The 24,749-nt window shown below is 34.5% G+C and overlaps 1 protein-coding gene across 1 annotated transcript in view; it reads right to left on the bottom strand.

The window, feature by feature from the left end:
* Positions 1–2,194: 2,194 nt before the first annotated feature.
* LOC136027718 (SID1 transmembrane family member 1-like) overlaps positions 2,195–24,749 on the bottom strand; it is a 97,279-nt gene continuing 74,724 nt past the window's right edge. Inside the window, exons 16-20 of the mRNA XM_065705172.1 lie at positions 22,438–22,555; positions 18,836–19,075; positions 16,228–16,466; positions 13,302–13,526; positions 2,195–4,726 (exon numbers count right to left, since the gene is read on the bottom strand). Of these exons, the coding sequence (XP_065561244.1) occupies positions 4,664–4,726; positions 13,302–13,526; positions 16,228–16,466; positions 18,836–19,075; positions 22,438–22,555 (885 nt within the window). The 3' untranslated portion in view covers positions 2,195–4,663. The remainder of the gene's footprint in view (positions 4,727–13,301; positions 13,527–16,227; positions 16,467–18,835; positions 19,076–22,437; positions 22,556–24,749) is intronic.

Here is a 24,749-nt window from a genome sequence, read left to right as displayed (position 1 = left end):
TCATATATTTACTTTCTGAGGTGGGGGATGCGTAGGGACATTCCCACGATGAATAAGTTGATATTTTGAGGCAGGCAGTCGGAATTAAGGTTTTAACAAAGCTTTAGTACAACACATCAGTTTCAAACAAAACTTTCGCAAAGTTGTGATTTCTGCTATTAAACTCACTGATATCCGGATTTTATTTTATTTATTTTGCTTTAAATTTTTTCTAAGACCATCTTTTTTTGGTAGTCTCTAAATTAATAATCGTCATGGCAGTACCACAATTTCGTCAGTGTTGCCACGTTGAACCGTGTAAATCAATTAGCAAAAATAATAAGCTAAACGTCGCAAAATTCTCGTAGGCCAAAATTCGAGAATGGCAAGACCCCAGTACTCGGTGAGTGCCTAAACTAGGCTGAAATCTTTGATTAGAATGTCCTAAACTCGGTCATCAAGATTTTAATCTTGGCCACTACTAATATCGGCAGTAACGATCTATGGCTGCCATTTTCTGCACAGATTATAGCTCGATCGGAGCAAAAACCAATTCAGATATCAAAGCCTATTTTTGGGAGAATTTCTTGCCAGAATTTCTTTAAAATTTTCTTTGGGGTTGGGTTCTCTTTGGTGCTAGGTAGTATCTTTGGCACAGATTTCAGGACGAATGGTTCCCAAAGTGCCAAATACTACAACCCTTCTACACCTACCCATTCGCCCAGCCCTGGGACTTCAAATCTTCATGGCTTAAGAAAAATGCCCGTAAGATTGAAGTTTGTTGTTCATGATGTTTCCAAAACAGCCCTTTTGAGCGGACAACAGCTTTGTTTTTGTCATCATACAACATTTTACCTTAGCTATAAACAGCCAACGAACTTCCGTAAGAACCAGAGACAAACAAAACATGTTTCCCTCATAGTCCCCTATAGCCATCAACTCGCATTTTCCAGTTTACCTTCCCTCTTTCCAACACCCCTGAAAGTTTCAACATGACAGAGTTAGAAGCTCCCGAAGTGCTAAAGAGTGGCACCTAGTTTCTATAGCTTCCTTTGATCTGGGCTAATTGAAAATGTTCCAAGTTTAGCTCAACTGTTAGCTCAACACTCTGAAGCACGAGTGCAAATCCGAAAACTCTAATTTCCAAAAAGAAAAGAATTATGACAAATGCCCATGTCTGTTAAGTCCACAATCCTAGATTTTATGCAAGAAAAAATGATCATAGTGTAATATCAGATCTATATCAGCAGGTGAAGTTAAATAAATAAGAAAAGCATTAATTTTGGCAACAAAACAGTTATTACATTATACTTTAATAGAAATATAAAACAAGTATATTTATCCATAAGACGCGAACAGCAAGGTGATCGGCAAGGTGATGGGACAAAATTCTTTTGATGGAATCTTTGAATAAAATACGTCTATATTCAAGGGTGACCACAGGACGAGGGTTGAGATGGGTTCTGTTCCATTTAAGACCATGAATTAGGCAGATTGATAATCAATATAACATAAGATACCTCTCTCAACTTCACCTCGCTTCTCTCGAGTTTCTTAGTAACAATCTTATTCAAAAACTTATTGCACGGATCAACAGCTTTTCGATAAGCATACAGCCGTTTATGGGCCAATTAACATCAGATGACAACTTTTACCTTCAGAAAAATTATTTCCACAGATTTGTTATTACAAAGATTCAGTTTAGTTGAACTTACAACGGTAAAGATAGATAAGGGCCTGGTGAGCCTATGAAAGCCAGATCTCCTTATACTAATGAATTTAATGTTCTATATTCAATTTAAATTACTACTGAAAAAGTAATTTTTAGGTTTTTAGAATTTGATGGACAGTCTTAGAAAATCATTGGATAAAAAAAAAAAAAATATCAAGACTAAATGTGCTTTAACGAGAAGATATTTTTGGACGGTTTTCTAGTGTTCTGAGGTAAATTTTTCGTAAAGTTGACAAAACTTTTACACTTGACAACATCTCAGAAGCCCAATCTATTTCATGGGAAGTTTTAGAAGACTTTATTGTGTGTGATCAGCTCAATGCAGTTTGTCATTTGAAAAATTTGACTATGCCTTAAACGCCCATCAAACTCAACATTTTCCTTGGCTTCTATAACAGAGCAATTCAACTAATTATCGCATCTACTTGTTGACAAACTAATGTCTAACTGTCCTCGTTATTGCAGCGGTATCTGCAACCTAGTAGAGGATCACAAAGAGGATTTATTGACAAAGAATGCATAAAAAAAGAAATTACAAAATTTTCACTAGGTAGATATCACATTAACCGTCTCAAAATATTCAAAATGGTAGGTAGGTCAGCGACTAATATCACAATTATTTTTACAGATAGAGTAGAAATGAGGATAAAGCAGAAAAGAGTCACTGACAAAAAAAAACAACCAAACAAACAAATATATGATAATCAAAACAAATGATAATAATAAGCACCAAGGAAAAAGAAAACAAAAAAAGCGTGTACACAAATTCTAGACGCGAAATGTAGTTGCAAGACAAATACAATCACTTCAAGGAACTAAAAGGAGGATAAAATATAAGCAAAACAATCTATCTATGCTAAAAAAGAAGAAGCGGCAGAAATGGAAGAAAGGATAAAGAAATATGACCTTTTCACTCTATAACACACATATCCTAAGAAAGCCGACTTTCCAGGAAAGTACTAGATTTTTTTTCTGTTTTTTTTTTCGAAGTTAGAGTAGATGTAAAACAAAATTTTAGGATTGAAAACGTATAAAAATGGAAAGTGTTAAATAGTTTAGCATAAATACCAAAATGTGAGTCACCCAAGTGCTTTTGTATTTTGCAACTGAAATTGGTGAGTAAATACATACATTAGTAAACAATACATCATGACATATTAGAAGGCTGAGGCTTTGTTGACCTGAGACCAACACAGCAATGCAAAACTCCATTTATTCTTGGCTTTGCATTCGTCTCGAAGGCTGTTGTCATCAAATGCCACCAACAGGCTTGAATCATAGTCCCCAGACAAGGATTTATCCACTGTTCTAATAACTGACACAACTTTAAAAGAAATTCCCTGACATCTGCGAAAAGAAGCTCCCCCGAGTCAAAAAGGCCGAAAACAACTAGGCTAGAAGCAAAAGATAATGCTACAAGAGATTAACAAGCATATAGGGGCAAAAGGCTTGAGCATCATCCGAGCAAAGGATATGTGACGCTACCATCAGGCGCGCAAGGGCCGGAGGTCCAAGTGAGTGGAGAGAGCCAAAAGAAGTCGTTAACGCTAGTTTTTTGCTAGCCAAAAGATCAGGGCTTTGAGAGATTCGTGCAATTTATACACAGTATTAGAGATCCATACAACTTTTAGAAAGAAGAAAAAGAAGTAAATACCAAAAGAAAAGAAAATCAAAAAAGTTTTCTGTCATTTATAAAGCTCTTTTACAAACAGATATAGAATAGAAACAAGATTTTCAACTAAGAATTCTGTTTGAGAAAAGGGAAGCAATCCATTATGCTAATGGTTTTTCGTTCCTTGATTGATTAAAATTTTTGAAGATTGATTAAATTTTTAAGTTTAGAAGAAATTCTTAAAAATTTATTAACAATACAAGTTCCTAGGATGAATAACGCCAAGAATAACAAGAGTGAGAATAATTTTCATTATGTCTTTATCTCAAAACTCTTAAGCTTTTAAACGGTTTTTGGAATAGGAAATATTAATGAAGCAGCGGAATATTGAAAAGGCAATACAATCTTTTCTGCTTTCACATAAATTTATTACAATTATGATTCTACGTCTAATACCTTCTGTAACTTCCCTTTTTAGTTAAGAACCTTTTTTTACAGTGGTCGATTAAAACAGCAATTTAAATTATCTTTAGAACAAAAATTGAACATGTATTATAGTACCGAGACAATTTTTCTTCAAACCAAGAGAACGTATATCAGCACAAGTGCCAAGGTTTATTATTTGAAGAGAGAACACGGAATTCTCCAAGGTGGATGAAGGGAAGGACCTAATGACTAAATGAGTGCATATCAATACCCAAACCATGGCATGAGACATACTCAAACACCTCTTAAACACCCCCCCCTTTTACGAGTAACGAAGATCTAAAAATGATCAGAAAGAATAAAATACACCAAAGAATATAATTAATTCATAGAATGCTAGGAATTCAAAATAGAATAAAATTAAAAGAAAATAAAATAGAATTAGCATTTTTTTTTTTTATAATGAAGCAACCATGAGTTGTTATAACTAGCATTTATAGATGCAACTGGTCCAAGGAGAAATGAAAAATGAGAACATAGCATCCCTCGAGATGTCTCTTTTATAATGAAACACCCATGATTTGTTATAAATAGCATTTATAGGTGCAAAAAGGTCCAACGTGAGATGAAAAATAAGAGCAACTCATCTTTCGAGAATATAATTGTCATTTTAGCAGTTTGGGTCAAAATGAGTTAAGGATCACTTTATTTCCTTTTTGAGTAGAATCTGACTTGTTTTCAAGAATTTGTCATAGGATGTAGACTTTTGAGGTATCAGACTACAAAGTCGCAATAAAATATTCACTCATAAATTTCGTGCCCGCATGACAAGTATATTTCCGAGAGTAAAAATATATTTACTGCCCTATATTAGTAGTACTGGCATGTAAAACTTCCACTTTCGCTTCCAATAATTAGAACACAGGGATTTTATCTCTCGGTCGATACACCTGGTCATCATCCAATGATAATAAGATCTGAAAGACAAATAAAAACAGCTAGTAAAGGTGCAAATATATAATCTACATACAATAACGAGGAAGCACTTCAAAATGGAAACAACAAACATCAATAGAGGGGACAAGCCGGGAACAGGGGGCCATAGTGTAAGTTTAGAGAAACAAAATTAGGAACATTCAAGCCTCTAACCATTTCCGACTAGAATTTTTATCGCGGAAAAGTTTCTGACCGTCTCGGATCTTAAAATGTTTTGCACCTTTTTTTTTCTCATAAAAACAGAGCAAGATCAGGGATATAGATTATTTTATTTTATTTATTTCAAACATGTATACAAAACATTTTGCTGCACCTGCTAAAAAAGCCCCGAGGGGCTTGTTGGCAGCAGGTGGCAGTCATTTCTACTCTACATATTACTACATACAAAGATTCTACTTATGACACTCACGCATTATTACTATACTTTTGCATCATTAACATACTATTCTTTTGCAAGGAAGAATCTCTCAACAACAGCCTTGAAGGAAGCCAAATGACTCGAATTTCTTATTTCAATTGGAATAATATCCCATACAGAGGGGGCAAAATTTCTAATCACGAAAGGAGCTCTAGCCGTATTTCTAAATGGGTGTACCAGATTTGATGCCCCTCGTGTATCGTGGCTATGAAGATTACAATTAATGGAGAAAAAATTTTCGAAAGAAGAGGGAAGTATATTATTAATAAATTTATATGTGAAAATACTAACTTGGTAGTCTCTTGTTTTTGAAATATCAAAAAGTTGATTCTTAGTATAAAGTTCATTAATATTATGAGTAAATAAAGTTTTAGGTGATAAAAGTTTAACGGCTTTATTTTGGATTTTTTTGATTTTTTTATAACATGATACAAAATTACTAGCCCATAAAGAGCAACCATAGCAAATATACGGGTAAAAAATAGCAAAATAAAGTAACCGAAGAATTTTATAGGATACTAGGTTTTTAACTCGGCGAAGCACACCCAGAGATCTGGACAACTTTGAAGCTATAATATTTGAATGTGTTTTCCATGATAGATTTTCATCAATCATAAAACCTAAATACTTTGTTACCTTTACTCTTTTTATTTGATTTCCATTTATTATTAATTCTAAATTAGTTTCAATACTAGATATCCGAGAAAATAGAATGTAGTTAGTTTTATTATAATTTAATGTCAAAAGATTGAAATCTGCCCACTCAATAAACTCGGTCATTGCCTTTATCATTTTATCAAAAAGTAGATCAACTGATGGAGCAGCTACAAGTAAAAGAGTATCGTCTGCAAATAGGATTATACCAGACTCTGACAAATAATACTTAATCCGATCTATAAATATTAAAAATAAAAGATGACCTAGTATAGAGCCCTGGGGTACTCCGCAAGTTATCGTAGTTACCGCAAGTTATAAAGGTGAACATTGTCGTTTGACGACAACAGGCAGCAGGGTAGTTAAGAATAAAAATTACCCAAAGCAATTATCTTGAAAAAACTACTACAGACTTATTTCTTAAGACTCCTTAGAACCCTAGGACCCGAAAACCCTAGCGAATGTAAAATTTCAAGAAACAGTCTCAATTCTTATAAAGAAACAACGACACGCCGCATTTTACAAACATTACCCAAGATCTACCCTTCTTACGAGCTCCAAGCCTACAGCACCGTTATCGTCCGTCGACAGACAGTATGGTTTTACAGAGTCAAAGCATACAGCGTTTGCACTCATTTACCACGGACACAGGAGTTGGCTATAGATTGGGGTAATGCAGACATATCTCATAGTTTGTTTTCCTTAAGATTCGACAACCTCTTTGACGGAGCTTCCTGAAAAAGGAGGGCTTGAGCAAGCTCGTTAGGAATTCAAATGTTTCAACTCAGGGCTCAAGACTTTTCAAATCGGTAGTAATAGAGCTGAAGTTACTACCACTCCAACGATATGGAAGAATGTCTTTATTTTTTTTTTTAAACACGAAGTAAAAAAAAGAACCAATCGACTTTTACTAAAACAACAAATTTTTTCTTTGTGACACCGTTTAACCTCTTTGGGGTTTGTCGATTCCTCAAAATTTGAATGTCCTTTGTCGTGCAGACGATTGTTTTTCCCTTAAACAATCTCATAAACCGCACTGCACATCTGCTACACCTCTGCTATTTCGAAGTAAACCTTTACATCATTACTTTGTATAGTGTCAACCTCAAGGATCAAGTAGTAATTAAGGTCTCAATCAAGACCACCGACAAGAAACAGGGTTGAAAGTCCCAGATCAATTTCAAGCTTGAATGTAACCCTAGAAGAGCCACAGAGTACAAAGTTGATGCTTCCCCAGGATTATGATTTCGATTTGATATCTTGTGTTATTTACATTATTTTACGGCATTACAAGAGTTTTGCGGCATTATCCATTGGTTCACTGATAAATTCTTTTATAGATCTTAACTCCAACAACACAGTTGAGTAGCTTCGATTAGAAGTTTGAGCTACTACAGTACATCCTCCGCAATCTTGTCTTACTCCATCGTAGAATGTAGTCTGTTCTGTAGCCTCTACCCCACTGTGTCAGGATACAATCTGGTAAATCAAACTTAAGCTCTTCGGTATATTTAATTACATTAAATACAGATGAGATTACAAAATACACATTGAGTGCTACTTAGCAAAAATAAGCTTATTTAGATACAAAGTCTCTCCAGAAGCGAACTCTTCAGTTGTTTAAAAGGGGCCCTAGAACTTGGAAATATACATATTTTTTTTGGTGGGGGGAGGGGTCGTCATTATTTGAAGTTCTAGTTAGCTAGACTAACAGGTCTTATAAAACACCCGAAGTTACTTAGCACATGAATAATAGGAAAGCACGTTTAACAAGCCCGAAAGGAGCAATAATCATTCATTCAACTAAATAATTACTGTACCACAATCATAATTATTTTGATTCTTATATATATATATAGAGGATATGCATCCTCTTTTCAGATTAAATAACTATTCGGCTAACAAGTCAGCTTCGTTGATTTTTCACGATAATTTTGATTAAGTGTTCTATGTTTACGACCTTTGATAGGGACACTTTTTTTTATATATCTTTTTTTCTTCAAGAAAGCGTATTTAAAATACATCAATTCTTTAAGTATCTTAAACTTCTCTTAGGAAATATTGACCATTTTACAAGAATTGTCTTTTCAAATTTTTAACTTCCACCTCAAGAGGGCATGGGTAGCTCGAAAACAGTGCTAGGTCCAGCTTCTTTCAAGGTAGAGACTTTTAGCACTTTACGATAGACGCCTTAAACAAAACAATGCCTCTCAAAAAGCTTCCATTCTTGAGGTACTAAAAAAATAATTTACCCCCCTCCCATTGCCCTTGTGTTTTGGCAATCGTTCTTTAAGTATGGTGGGGGGGGGTTAAACTTTAACTTAAAGGAAAGGGGATAAGGAAACCTCAGTCATTTATATGCAGGGTAAGTTCTGTCTGTTTAGAGTTTTAATGTCACTGTTTGCTTCCATTTCTTCTTTAATAGTTCCTGACATGTATTCTGTTTCAGTTATTCGAGAGGTTAATGGTTAAATTAATATTCGGAGAACACTGACATGATTTTGTCACCATTATTTTACTGTTAATTAATCTCTTTACGAAATCAATTGTTCCCAATTACTTTTATGCAGCTGATGCACTCTAGCTAAACGCCATACCGTTTCCTCTTTTCCCTTAGGCAGCTTGACAGAAAAACACTGAAATCTACTACCGAACAAAAGACATCCATTATTATTTTTGAAACTACCACCTATATAAATGAAACACAAATTTACAGCTTTGCTACAGCCATGACTTCAGAAGGTTGCAGCTTTCATGCAACCATGAACTCATATATGAAGCATTTTCACAAGATGACCATTAGGCTTCAATGTTTTAGTATTTTCCTAAGTGCCACTTCATATGGAGGGGGTGCGCGAGAATACCTCGGAGGGGGGGGGTAATTCGATTGGAAATTGGAAGTTCTAGTGGCACTTTTAAGAGTAAAAGTTGATCGGAGGGCAACTCCCCCTTTTTTTCCCCAAATGCTTCCGACAAAAATTCTAAGATAGCCATTTTGTTAAAAATAGTAAAAACATCAAACAAAAAACAACAACTCCGGGGTCGACACCCCCCCCCCTCCAAAGTCCAGGACCAGGTGTTGTTAGTTATGTCACGAGGGCATATAAGGTTTTTGTTGAAGGGCTGGTTCTATAAACTTCAAAGGGGCTCATTTGATTGGAAATTGAAAAGTTCTAGTTCTCTTTTTAAGAGTCATAAGTGATCAGGGGGCAAAAAGACCCGCCCCTACGCCCTCTTTTCCCCAAATGCATCCGGCAAAATTTTTTAGTTAGTCATATTGTCCTAAATAATCCAAAGATTAGATAACAACAACTTCGGGGTCGACACAGCCCTCCAGAGCATGGGGGCAGCGTTGTCTGTTATACCTCAGGGGCATATAACATTTTTATGGAGGGGGTGGTCGTATAAACTACAAAAGGGGCTCAAATGATTGGAAATTGAAAGTTATGGCTCCCTCTACATATAGAAACTGACCTCAGGCCCTCCATGGTTCGATCCTCAAAAAGTTTCAACGATATTTTATTCCAAAACTTATGTGAGCTGACTCCTGCTCCTCCAAGGTCCGACCCCAAAAAAATTATTAACGATATTTTATTCCAAAAGCAATGGAATCTCACCCCTGACATTCCATGCCCCCCAAAACATCAACGATATTTTAATCCAAAACTTGTGGAAGCTGACCCCTGGCCCTCCAGGGCCCGACCCCCCCCCCAAAAAAAAATTAACGGCATCCCAAAACTTATGGGAGAAGACCCCTGGCCCTCCATACCCCCCAAAAAAATATTAACGGTATTTTATTCCAAGACTTATGGGACTTGACCCCCTGACCTCCACGTCCCAAGCCTTCACATCCAAAAAATATTAACGATATTTTATTCCAAAATTTATGTGACTTGACCTCTTGTCCTCCATGCCCCGATCCCCCGCCCCCATGGAAAAAATTATTAAAGACATTTTATTCCAAAACTTATAGGAGCTGATCTCTACTCCTCCAGGACCAGACCCCCCCCCCCAAAAAAAAAAAAAAAAAAAAAAAACATGAACGATATTTTCTTCCAAAACTCATGGAAATATAATAATCCCGATCAAAATTTTTACTATTTTACATATAACAGTTCAAAATAAAAAACAAAAACAAATAGAGTTAAAATCAGTCCATTTTGTTCAAAGTCAAATAACTATAACTCAGGCGTTGAGAAATTCATAGCAGCCCCCGGGCAAGGACTGTGACTTAAGCAAGTTTTCCATTGATAACATACAAGGTTTCTTATTAAGAAAAGAGGACATTTTGATTCCAGATCTCCTGTATGCGCAGCTAGTTGTGCACTGAGATCTATGAAAACAGGGCCACCGCCTGAAGGTTGTACACAGAGAGCCCAATCCACCCACTAACATCAAACCCAACCCCCCAATATCCTCCCAGTAGAAGCGCATGTGTATATATGTGTGTGGGTCCCACAGCTCTATATACTGCTTGTAAATGGTAATCATTTATATAAGTTTGTTCCATTCAAATTTCGCACGAAATTTCGCAAGAAATTCTTCAAAGAAAGGTAAAGAGCCATATTGCCCTATAGAGTAGCAAAAATTTAATTCCTATTATAGTTTATACTAAAAAAAGCTAGAAACCACCATTATAGAATAAGTAAAACTCAAAACAAGCTGAAATTGAAATTAAAGATAATAGCAAACATAAAGATAACAGATGCAAATATAAATGAATCAATAAATCTTGAATAGCTTCAACATTAAATTTTTTTTTCCAGAGGCAGTTCATATGGAAGTGGCGGTCGTATAAACTTCTGAGCGTGCTCAATCAATTGGAAATCGGAAGTTTCAAGCCCCTTTTTAAGAGTCAAAGTGATCGATTGGCAACTAGCCCCCCACGCCCTCTTTTCTCCAAATGCATCTTAAGATAGCTGTTATGTTAAAAATAGCCCGAAGGTCAAATATTTATGCCTCCAGGGTTGAAAAAACAAACCCTCAGCCCCCAGGGCAAGGGCTGTAAGTTATGCAAGCTGTCTATTCTTAACACAAAAGGTTTCTATGGAAGGGGTTGTAGTATAGACTTCGAAGAAGGCCCATTTGATTGAGAATTGAAAGTTCTAGCTCCCTTCTTAACTGTCAGAAATGATCCGACAGCAACCCCCCCCCCTTCACGTCCTTTTTTCCTCAAATGTATCCGATCAAAATTTTTAAATAGCCATTTTGTTCAAAATAGTCCAAAATCCAAAGAACTATACCTTAGGGGTTGAAAAATCCCTTATTATGCAAGTTAGCTACAGTTAATATGTAAGGTTTCTGTGGAATGGGTGGTCGTATTAACTTTGGAGGGGGCTCATTCGATTGGAAATTGAAACTTTTAGTTGTCTTTTTTTAGAGTCAAAAGTGATCAAAGGGCAACCATTCCCCACCCCTTTTTCTCAAAGGCACCTGGTCAAAATTTTGAGATAGTTATTTTGTTCAAAATAGTCCAAAGGACAGATAATTATAATTCAGGGTTTGAAATCACCCCCCTAGCACCCGGATTAAGGGTTATGAGTTATGGAAGTTGATGGCTGTTACTTTGATATTTGGATTTACTGATTTCAACATCAAATTTACGGAGCAAAGGCTGTAAGCTATGCATGTTGCTTATTGTTGCTTTGGCAATTAATTTGCTTTGAGACTTTTTTTTTTACCTTGATACTTTTTTTTACTTTGATACTTTCTTTACTTCGATGCCTTGTTGCTTTGATATTGTTACTTTCATACTAGTTTTGACACTTCAATGAAACTTCGATGTTGAAAAAAAAAATCATTTTGAAATAGTGAATTTTGAAAAACTTGAAACTTTGGCAATTAAAAATGAACAGAAGTTAATTCAAAGAAAAGATCAAACTTAAGATCATCAGAGATAAAACACTACAATCATTCCAACTCAAAATAACCAGAAATTAAATAAACAATCATAGCAAGCAAACATAAAACAGGCATTAATGTAAATGGACAAAAATTCTTAAAACAAGTAAAACTTAAATTGAATGTGTAAATCAAGCTTAAAACGAAAAAAAATCTTTCACTATCAAAGAATACATGAAACCTAAAACGAACAAAAATTAAATAAACAAACCTAGAAAACAAATATATGTGCAACAAGTACTAAAATAAATGAATAAACGAATAAATAAATCTTAAAACTATTAAAACTGAAATTGAATATGCAAATCAAGCTTAAAACGATCAAATATCACTATGAACAAGAGTTCGGCTACATTCCCCTTCCTTAACTGTAAAAGTTTAAAGCCTACTGCGTCATTGGCTCTTTACTGGAAACTATAAATGTCTTGAACAGCCTTGGAAAGAACTAATACAATTAAACTCAACATTTTATATATAATGATATTAATTCCTGAAAGCTAATCAGTTCAAGATTTTATTTCGTTGTAATTTTTATTTTATTTTCAATGTTGCAATAAATACAAAAGAAAATATTTCTAATATAATTCGATTTCAGTAAAGCGCCAATGACGCAATAGGCTTTACGCTCTTACAGTTAGGGAAGGGGACAGTAGCCAAACTCTTGTTTTTAGTGATTTTTTTTTTCGTTTTACGCTTGATTTGCATATTCAAGTTAAGTTTTACTCGTTTTAAGACTAATGTATTCATTTTTATTAGCACCTGTTGTGTGTTTGTTTGCTATGATTGTTTATTCAATTTCTGTTCGTTTTGGGTTTCATTTTTTCTTTAATAGTAACATTTTGAGTTTAAATTATAATAGAACTTTATTTCTGCCGATCTTAAGTTTAATATGGCCTTTACTTTTCTTAGTAAAACTTCTTTTTCGGAATTTTTTCAATTAATACAAAAAAACTTTTTCCTTGTTTTTCGAGGACTCAAAACCTACAGGCAAGGGCTTTCAGCGATGGTGATCCCAATGGTAGACTTTTTCATTTCAATCCGCCTGAATTTTCGCAGAGCTTCAAGCTCTTTTTCAAAATAGACTTCTACTATATTAGATAATAATCCTATATAACATTATTATTGCTGAATCACCTTTAAATAGAATCTTTTTCTCAGTAGACAGTTTTATTCAAAATGCTTTTTACAATTTTTGGCTACTATGGGCAGAAGTTTGCACTTTACTAGGTGCTTTTCTGCTTTTATGGGAATATCAAAAGTTTTTTTAGGGTTAACGAAACTATATTAAGTTCTTTTCCTTATAAACAACCCATGGGACTTCGTCAGGTTTGTCATAGCGGGCTTACTTTAAGTTAAATTTGAAATATTCACTTGGGTTACTACAGAATGGTTTGAAAAGGATGATTCTAGTTATTATGCAGCAATTTTAACTTTCTAAACTGTGAACTTTCCGTTTAGTAGCCAAAACGAAAGGAAATAAGACAGTATACAAACGGACAAGTAAAAAAAAAAAAAAAAAAAAAAAAAAAAAAAAAAAAAAAAAAAAAAAAAAAAAAAAAAAAAAAAAAAAATGAGAATTTTACCATAAAACTGAAGAACATTGATGACGCAGAAAGGAAATGCCAGACATCATGATAATCGTAAAAATTCAAGATTAGACATTCTTGGTTGTAGTGTCTTGATTCAGCAGCCGACATCCTCCATGTGGCAGCCTTGATTATAAAGAAATAAAAAGAAGCCCCCCAAGAAACCAGTGACAAACAGATGTAGATCAAGGGTTGGACAAGGACTGTTTCACCATAACGAATCTGAAATAAGGACAACGGAAATGCATCGATTTTTGTTTCTACCATTAGAGCTAATAGTGGAACACTTAAAACATCATAATATAGATTGAACAGATTCCTCGTCGTTAGATCCCAAAATCAACAAAACGATATGACATGACGAATTCACTGATTATAATCAATCCCTAATACTTACAAAAAGAACAAGAAGCAATAAAAAAAGGACACATCAGCGCTACCTATGCTAAAAGCGATCTTCCTTGTTGTTCATGGTAGGGGGAGGCGGCTGTAAGTTCACCGTATAGGGTTTTTGGCAAAGGTGATACCAGCGGCGGACTTTACCTTTCGATCCAATACCATTTTTCAAGGGGTTTCATGCTATTTTTCGAATTTTTTTTACGACAAAAAAAAAAACTTTTAAGGCTAATTGAGATATAAGTTACCATTCCTGAATAAATACAAATGGCATTTTTTTTTTCACGAGACAGTTCTTTTTAACGCGTTTTAAAAATTTGGTTACTATGGGTCGTGGTTAGTTCTTTACTAGGTTGCAGCTATCGCTGCAACCATGATCAGGCGACATGACACCACCTGAACACAAATTCTATTGGGTTTCTTTTGTATGTTTGTGTTTAAAAAAAAAACAAAAAAAAACGACTACTCAAGCAGGGAACGCGATTTTTTTTAATATTCATGAGAATGGTTATAAAACATACAGATACAAGAATCATCCAAAAAATCTTACTTAAAAAGGACATTGCTGTTACATCATACAAAAGTCCGAAGCTGCTTACCGCAATGACAGGATAGAGACAAGAAAAATAAACATTCAGATCTTTTACTAGTGGGCTAAACTCAATAGCTTTTCAGATGAAAATTATCATAGCTTACCCAAAAATTTGAAAAAAATTAACACTTTCACAAAACAGTAATTCCTATTTCCCACTCTTAAAAGAAAAAACCTTTTCTAGTTCTTTTTGTTTCTGCTAAAGCGGATTTGTCATTTTTCAAAGACGTCAAAAAATACAGAAATGAGACTTTTAAGGCATTGACCCTTGACAATAGTTACTAAATTCAAGTCTAAATACTTGTACAGCAGCTCGAGAGTCACCTGACAATTAACAGAAAGGGTTAATTTTCAATTATATTTTCCTTGCGTAAAGGTGATAAAAAAAAAATAATCAGTTATTACATACTTTCTATTGTTTATTTCGAAGATTTTGCTATATAAATTAAGCAATAGCAAATTAAAGCAATTAAGCAATAGCATAAAATTAAGCAATAATTGCAAAGAAAAAAATTATTGTAGAGATTTTTGTGACATTATAAAAAAAAACCTGATGTAATTTTCACTATAATAATATATCTGTGCCTGTCAGATATCAATCAAATTTAGTGGGAAGCAGTGGCGCGAATTTAGGGGAGGGGGCAAGTGTCTCGTTAGTCTCTAGTGCTCTACTTCTACTTTTATGGGTTCACAGTCTATATTCTTTCTGTAGGGAATAGAACAGGAGGGGCCTAACATTTTTAATCGAAAAATTTAACGAACAGGTTTTCGTAATTCGACAAGATTTGAAGGAAACTGAGATTACATTTTCGTGTTGTGCGTTTTGGAATCGATATGGTTTTTGTAGGGAGAGTCTGTCCTTAAATTTCCGTCATCTGGAAATCCACCTGAAGAGGTTGTTCAATCTCAATGAAATTGATGAGAGGTGACATTGTCTAAATACTTGTCATGAGCACATCCATCAGGAAGGGAGGACGGATTCCATTCAAACTTTGTGGAAAGTAAGAGCTAGAATAATAATTGTACATATTTATTCAAACACGATGCGACCTCTAGAAAACGGAGCAATAGGGTATATCTTCTAATCAGGCTAATTATTAGACGGGCTGGCGGAAGTCAACCAAACTTGTTCAGAAGCTAAAGTTAAACTTCAGAGGTCCATATACTGATTGGACCACTATGGAGAAAAAGGCTCGATTCTCGTCGTAAACATCCACCTAAGAGGTTATTGAACCCCAGTTCAATTTAGTAGGGATTTGTAGCTAGTGACAAGTAAGAACGCAAGAATTCATATCAGGAAGACCAAATTTTCGAAAATTTGTTGGAACTTTAATCTTATTTGATTCAGATATATTTCAGGCACAATCTACTTTTTTCACTTATTCTTGTAGATATGCACCATCTTCAGAAAAAAAAAGATCTTTATTATTTTAGTTTTACATTTACTTATTAGTTTTACATTTACGAGTTTCTAGTCTCAGTCCAATGCTATATGCAAAGCCCATAATTTTATTGCTCTGCTGTGGTAGCTCACGAGCTACATTGCTGTAAGCATGACACCAGAGGTTTGTTTCCTGATATTTTTGTCTAGGGAATTTAAGGGATTCTTTTTTACTTATAGTCTTTGTTTAATCCCAAACTACTTTACCACTAAACATGAAACAGCTTTTTATTCGCGTCACAACTCCTAGCTTGACAAGGACATAAGAACAAAGTTAGAGTAAAAAATAAACTACAATTTAATCTATTGACTTTGATTCTTCAATCTTACAGGTCGTTCGCTTCAAATTTGTAGAAACTTCGAAATGGAAAGAATTAAAGGTCAGACGTTTTGCCAATGAAACTTATCATTTAATTTCCATGAAATTCTATGATTAAAATTAATGATAGCACTGTCAGCCAAACATATTTATTATTAATATTAGTTTCATTTACCTTCATGACAATGTAGAAGAGGGTGTAGAGCATCAAATTCGTAATGAAAATAGCAAGTTGGTACGAGGCAAAATCTGGGGGTTGAGTGTGTAGCCCATAAGCAGCTAAGGCCCAGTTAAATAAGTTACCAATCGCTAGGAGGATCATACGATCAGGATACATTGGTCGAAAGCAGTGACTAAATCCAGCACGTATGTCATTCAACCACGTAAGGTAAATTCGCTTAAAGATTCCAAAGTCTAAAAATGACATGAAAATTATGAAGAAATAGCAACAAAGCATAGAGTTAGTAAAACAAGCATACTAAGGGAAATATAAGAAGTTGGATAATTTTAGTGACACAAAAAACGGATCATTGTATAGACATAGACTAAACACTGAATCTTCAACTTAAAAAAATTACAAAAAAAAGTAAAACTTTAATACAGAAATAAAAGAGAGAAAAAAGAAAAGAAAAATCAGAACGCTTTTCTGAATTTTGTAAGTTTTTGATTAACCGAGAGATTAAAAATATCAAATGATCTTCGGCATGACGATTCGGCAATGTACCTTTTGACAGAAGCACCTTTTGACTCGGCAATGTACAAAATTCCTTTTGATAAAAGCATGATATTAGTGTGATAATACTACAGGCAAACTGGCTAGAGATTCTAGTATATCCCGAGCTGACGCTAGATCATTTAACTTGTTTAATATTATCAAAATAACCCAATATTAATTAAAAAGCATAAAATGTAATATTATCATACAATAAAACTCAAGCTTGAATTCTATTAAAATATCTATTAATTTGTTAAGTGGTTAATTCTGATAAATTAAACGGTATTTTTCTGTTTAAAACAGAAAACAGAAAAATAATTTTCTGTTTTCAGAAAATTAGAAAAAACAATAATTTCATTTGGGATATTTCAGGCAACCCAGTTCTATTCTTTTGGGGTAATGGAAGGAATGATTTGAACTTAAAGGTGTTTTCATGCAAAGTATTTTTAACTTCAATCAACGAAAATCCAAATCCACCGCACAAAAAGTAGGGTAGCATAGTACCAATGCTACTTGGCAGTTTTCAAATTTGTTGGCAGATTTTGTCGCAAAATACCATTTTTACATATAAAAATACTTTTTGCACAAAGAAAAGCTGTCGAAACACAAGTTGTGCAGCTGAAGTGTCGGCAGCTTTTGAAATTCTGTCGATTTCTGTTACTGGCAGCTTGGGAACTTTTTCAGACCTAATCCCAACCTTTGCTGTATAACAGAGTTTGTACATCCCAGTTGTATAAAAATCACTTGATAATAAGAGAACTCTCGAGTAATCTTCGTGAAAAACATTTTTTTTTACGGCGGATCTGCAGCTACTTTTAAGTAAAGATTAACCTCCACCGTTACTCACGCACACAAACACATTCCAATATATTGTTTGAAATCTCTCCCGGTTTATTCTTCGTTGATAGTTTCACATAGACTAGGCTTTTTAGTAAACACTGAAAGTAGCTAAAAATGACGTAGCAAAGTAGAAAAAAAACATGGATTAAAAAGATATTTGAAAAGGATACTATTTACGACTTTGAGCGAAGTAAGCCCTGCTTCCACAGTAGGAATAGCTTAAGATGACATTTATCTATGCCCTAAATGCCTTATTTGTCTTTCTGTCGGTCTGACATTTATGTATTTTTAAATGAGTCTCCCAATTGGACTTATACTCGGTACATGTGACCCTCTCTGGTATAAGAAGGTAAGAAGAGATTGACATAGAGATTAACTTTCAATTATTTATATAATTAGTCAAATTATTTATATTATGCGGTTTTATATTACTTATTGTCTTGGCATCTGATATTATTACACTTAACTATCTCAAGTTTTGCGTACAGAAGAAATTCAAAAAGTAGCGAGGGTGGTTTAATTTGAATATTCTTTAACTTGAATCACCTATGACAAAAAAGCTTAAATGACATCTTTTCATAAGTTAATCTGCTTAGTTAACTGCCTTTCACGCAGTATGTTTCTGACTTAAATCCAGGCGGAATCACTTGTTTTTTTAATATTTTGATTTTACAGCAAAAACAGCTGTAAGTGTGACGAAAATCTTAAGAGGAGTAAGAAGGAGTTATTTGGTAGGCGGTAAGGGGCGGGGGCAGAATGTGGCGGTAAAGGAACCAGGAAAATTGAAAAATTAGGGATGTGATACGAAAACCAGAAAATAAAGCACTGTAAGGATTCCTGAGCCATGCCGGGTGGTCAGCTAGATAACTATAAAGAGGTGATTCTCATTGAAACAACAGTGTAAGAAATCTAGAATTCTTTATAATAAAATTAAATTAACTGAACTTAAATTAGAAACACCACAGGGCCAATACGTTCTTTATAGACGAAACTGTGACGTCACGAACTGCACATTGCTCAACTGTTCAAAGTTGAAACCAAAAACTTTTAGAATTTATAAACTGATTAGAAAAAAAAGTCCTCTGGGGTTCAAGCGAAAAACTTATTTCAAGAAGAGGAAAAAATATCCTAAGTATTTCTTTTAAGTGAAGGTGTGACAACTTAGCCCCAAGATCAGCTTTCGGCAGTTCCCCTGGATAAAACTTTAGAAAAGACTAACACAACTTACCGAGTTTCCATCTCCCCATGTAATAGATACTAGCACTAAGAGCTAAACATCCCATCAGATGCAAAATTGTGTAGATGACCCAAAAGTATATGGAGCTTTCATAGACTGATATGACACCGGCAATAACAACAAATGCCAGAATCCCAAAAGAGGCTTGAGCTGTGGCCACAATATCAGGATGCCTTGTTTGATAGATTTTGAGCATGCAAAGGATGGCAATTACATACATAAAAGTTGTGTCTGTAAAGAAAATGACAAAAATTACAGTGAAAGTAAAGTTAGTGAAACAGATATTTTCCCTTAAAAGCACAACTACACCTAAATCTTAAGTTATGGGGATTAATAAAAATCGTCACTCATTAGTTTACGCTTTAAAGCTTACGCTTTTTAATTTTTATGTCAATCAGTCTTCGAATACAGTATCTATTTTTTCGGTTTATAGTAAACGAAACAGATCTTTTTCAAATGGAAGTAAAATGAATATAAATTATCCTATGCGAGACAGCTTCTGCCCCATTCATACATGAAATAGTCATACCGAACAAGTCTTTTGTAATAAAACGAAATTATTATAGAAAACCCTATCAAATGTTTTAGACGAAAAAAATTGTATTTAGTTGGTAACTGCAAGTTTTTAACTTTAATATACGAATCGCCTTTCAAACTATTTGAACTCAAATTCATTATCTAGACTTTGGAAAAAAAATATTCTGTCACATTAATCAAGATAGAGCATTCGTACTTAAGGCATTGGGGAAGAAAAGAAGCAAACTCAAAACTACGAATAACCTCTCTTCGAAATTTTAAGGTTACCTTTTAACTTCATTGAACTTGTCTTGAAGTTTATTTTCTGTCCTTTTTAAAAATACTATATTCTGGGTTATTTTAAATATTAAGGTATACCGCATTTCCGATCTCTTCACTAGAGTTTCCTTTTTGTAGTATAATTCTTCAAGATAAAGAGGCCACATGTGTGTATCTGCTTTTAAAACGAAATAAGGTATTCATAAATAGGAGTTAGGCTGTCGTCCTAGTTAAACCCTCACTCTTTACAGTCAGCTCCAGTTTTTCTGGAAAGCTTCAATTCAAAGGCTAACGTTATCTGTTAATTATTACTATTCCCACAATAAGAAAGTTTCGATCCCTAGGCACTCATATTGGATGCTTAATCGAAATACATTCCCAATTGGCTGTTTAATAAATTTTTGCTTCCAGAAGCATAGCCTTGTACATTTTATTCTTTCTCAGTTGAAAACTATCTTGAATTTCAATCTCACATCATGTTCTTCCCTGATGACATCCAAGGCCAAAAGGGATGGAAGATAATGGCATCCAAGGCCAAAAGGGAAGGAGGAATCTATTTACCATCTAATCACGTCCAAGTCATAAAAAAGCATAGGAACCCGCAATTAACGTTTGAAATTGCCCTCTTCAAATAAAATAGGACCATAACCTCAATGCGAACAACCCTCGGGATCGTCGTTTTAAGTGGACAAAGGGAGGAGAAGGGCATACACTCTTCTATTCAAACAGGACTACATCTGCTTTCAATGTTCAATTCAAATGTTGCAATATGCTCAACTTTCTTCTAAATGTCATCAATTAGCCCCGTGCCTACGTGTCTACATAATTTGTTAAGACACGTAAAAGAGAGAAGGTTCTCGGGAAATTATATTTGTTTAGCTACAAATAGCTACAATTGTTTAGCTACCTACAGTCAGATCTTCTAAATATACTAGAGCGGTATGATGCCTGGATGTTCAACTTCAATGTCCTCAAGACTAAGGAGTAATTAAGCACCCAATCAGAATCAACATCCTGACTTCATCCTGTTCAACATTCTATTCAATTATAAAACAATTAAAAAGTTGTCAAACTTCGTCCTTTGGAAATTCACTTCTTGCTAAAACTTTTTTGTTGTACAGAACTAGATCGGTCTGATCCTCCTGTGCATGAGAACTGGGTGGGATTCTTCGTCCTAAGAACATGTTATCACTCAGCTGTTTCATTCCTCTGTACATGCCATTATTCCTAAAACCATGCTGGCACCACTTCAAAGAATTAAAAATTGAAGATTACAAGAGAAGATTCCCCGCACTGAGCACTTAAGGACCAGCTCTGTCAAAAGCAATCCCTCTACATGGAATGGTCCAGGAAACCGGCTAAGGGAGTTCAACAGACACAGTTCTTGGACAAAATCGCAAACGAATGATTGACAGGTAAAATATCATGCCGTAAGGTTTTTTCAGCCTGGCCTAACAGAAACAGTCACAAAAAATGTTTAGCATTCTCAAATCTCTAATATATTTCACTCGAAAACTTTCTAGTTTGAAATTAGTCATTTGCTTAAATTGGAAATATCTTGACTAGCATGTCGGTAAAATCCGAGTCTTATAATGTATAATATGCTTATATTTCTTCGAAGGTTTGTTTAAGAGTATGTCTATAAAATATTCAATCCCTGATAGCTTTGCACCCTTGCACCGGGGATGGCAAAGCTCCCATTATCTTATGAGAGCTTCTTTTTTATACTTTAAACTTTCTGATTAAATAACTATCTTGAAATCTTGACACGACGCTACATTCGACAATGATAGACCCCAGGGGGGACGGCACAGGAAGGGATCTAGTTGCCCTAAAATCACTTTTGACTGTTATAAGGGGTACCTTTTGATACCTTTTGACTGTTATTAAGGGGTGCCATTTGTAAATGAGTCCTTGCCAAAACTGTACGAGTGTTGGTTTGGTCCGGTCACCGCAGGTGAAAAGAGAACAATAGTAATTAAACACGCATCAATGACAAAGAAAATACAAATTTTCATATTTTCAAAGGGCCACGAACATTTGCAATGTATCCTTGAATGATACTTGTCCCAAATTATACGACCGTTGATTGGATACAATAACTCCCAGTAAAAAAAACAACTAGAAAAAAAAACTAACAGCAACAATTAAACCCGCGCCCACGACATGGAAAATACAAAGTTTCGTATATTCATTGCCGTTGATAGACTTTTTAAAAGGTTTGAAAAATAGCTCTTATCGACAAATATTATTGCAAAGTATAAAAGTAAGACTAATTCTAGAATAAACAACATAATTTTTTCACATTTAAGGGCTTGAGAATTTTTAATCAGTATCGGATTAATTTAAAGCAGGCTTTTCAATAGATTTGATAAATAATAAACTGTTTATCAACAAGTCTTCTTACACAATTTTAAAATAAAACTAATTCTAGAATGACTGCCTTACGTTTACCGTTTTTCTATCAGTTGTCGTTAACAACCTTTGTTAACGACGAGAACTGACAATTTGGGCAGTGTTTTTGCAGGAAGAGACAAGCGACAGGGCATAAAAAAAATAAAAATAAAAAAAAAGCGTGTTGAAATCTCGTTTGGAGACTTCTCAAACAATATGTCTTTGCTGGGTGAAGAAGGTCTCATACTGTACTGGGTGTTTGTTCTGGGTGACACTGTTAAAAAAAAAAAAAGCCTCGTCAATCCAACACTTAAAAAAAAGTTCTCCACAGTATTTCCAGGGAGATTCATCCCTCTGACCCTATATGCATATCTCACCATTAAACAAAGATTCAAAATACTTACCAAACTGATAATTCGCATGTGTGGGACAGATATGATAACAAGCACTCATCACACCTTCAAGAATCAAGGAAACTCCCATTGCATAAAAGAGGCCATAAAATTGAGGAATACCATAGTACTGAAATGAAACAGATATTTCTCAAACATTTGGTAATGCTTTGGTAATGATAAAAAAGTAAGCAAGTCTGGTTAGTTTTTTACGCAACAAACGACCAAACTTGGACACAAATTGTTGGATAATAGATCTGGTAAAACTTTCTTTGAAAATGAATAGGTTCGTCCATATCATTACGGTTTTTATAATGCAATTCTCTATGAATAATAGCTTGTATTTTTTTTAAACGCCATCAATTGTGTTTTAATAGTTTACTCATTTTCTTTTGAACATCTCTTCATTTAGATTTGCGAAAAACGGAAGAAAATGAAGAAACGAAAACAGTAGTAAGTATCCGAGTTCCACTGAACACACAAAGGGATTAAAAAGATCCAAAGTAGTGGCGGATCAAGGCAAGGAGCGCGGGGGCACCCACTCCCTAACAAAGTGGTAGATTTGGGGTTGGGGTATATTGGCAAAACGATGGCAAATGTCTTGACACAATGTTCCGCTGAAGAAACTATAAGTACTATAAAAACAAGAATCCACGAAGCTGAATTTTACAGTGTGATATTTGACGAAACCACGGATGCGTCACATACCTTATAACTTAGTCTTTATCTGCACTGTATTTATGACAGCAGTATTGTAGATGACTTTTTTGGATTTATGGACCTTCAAGAAGCGAACTATAAGGGTACAACTGAACATTACAGGTGAAATTTTAGGCAAATTTGTGCTTAAGCTAATGGAAGATATTTGATTAATCATTGACAATTGTGTTGGCATTAATTTTGCTCGATGCATTTTCAACATTTCTGAAATGTGAGGGGCAGTATCAGGGATCCAAAAAATGTGCTAAAAGAATTAGCCTCTGTGGAAGCAAATATCATGCTCTTAACCTATCAATTTCCAAGTGCAATAAAAGTCAATATGTCAGGAATGCTGTAGGTAATATTACAGAAGTTGCAAGTTTTTTTTTTAGTGCATCAGAAAAACAAAATTTTGTTCTTAAAAGTGTTTTAAGTCATCATGTACAAAGTTGCTGCGAAACTTGTTGGGGTGAACGTCACAAAAGTATATTGAGATTCAGAAATAGTATGCCTCAAATTGTTGAAGCACTTAGAATTGCGTCTTCATGACGTGACAGTTGTTCATTGACAAAAGCTAATTGCTTGCAGTGCGCAATTGTAACCTGCGACTTTATTATTACTGTTTACTGTTTGAGTGATATAACTGACACACCTCTTGCACTATGCAGATTACTTCAGACGTAAACATTAGATTAATTTTCACCCTCAGAAAAAAATATCCAAACCCCTAAAGGTTTTAAATAAAAAGAGGGAGAAGTATGATGAGATTTTCCAGATTATATTTGAAAGTGCAGAGAAAGCAATGGAAGCTATGGACGTGACTGTTTGCATTCCAAGCATAGCAAAAAAACAAACTTATCGATCAAATTATCCCACTGTCTCACAAGATGACCAAGACAAAGTCCCCCTTTATTGGAAAAGAGCTGTTTATGTTCCAGTACTAGAATCCATTATTTCTTACATGACCGATAGATTTTCCAATGCGTCTATGACATGTTATTCATTAAACGTGTTCCTGCCTCAAAATATAGATTCTGCACCTGATCTTCAAACTTTGAAATCTAAGATTGAGCAAATATTTTACAAATTCTCATCTTTCTGGACAAAGCAGTGAATCTTCAGTACTGAAAATATTAAACGAGATATTTGCATTGACGAATACGAGTGGTATCTTAATCCTCATTTCCTACTCTTCATTACCGTCATAATTCCTAACCAATGCCATATTATAAGGCGACATGGTAAACGGTTAGACCTATGCAAATAGTCATGACTCCGAAAGGATTCATGACTCCAAAAGATAGTTCAAGACTATTTTTTTGATAATAGAAAGGTTAAATTACTCGCTATAGTGGTCAAAAGTGTGAAGGCTAAAAATAATATAGAAATATTAAATATCATATTTTTATACAGAGAGTAAACAGCTTTTTATTCTTTTATGGCAGAGTGGTTTTTATGACTTACTATTTTTTGCATCAATATTTTTACATCATTTTGATTTCCATAAATTTATTAGAACTTCAACCCTCGCCCGATTTTAGATTAAATTTACGACCATTTCCACTACCTACTTACGACGTATAATTGTTGAGGTTCCCTTTAAATTGCTGGTATTTCTTTGTTCG

The sequence above is a fragment of the Artemia franciscana genome, chromosome 5 (genome assembly GCF_032884065.1).
Source record: "Artemia franciscana chromosome 5, ASM3288406v1, whole genome shotgun sequence".
In the NCBI taxonomy this organism is placed as follows: Eukaryota; Metazoa; Arthropoda; class Branchiopoda; order Anostraca; family Artemiidae; genus Artemia; species Artemia franciscana.
The sequence above is the reverse complement of the archived record's forward strand: the minus strand, read 5'-3'. Positions and strand labels throughout refer to the sequence as shown.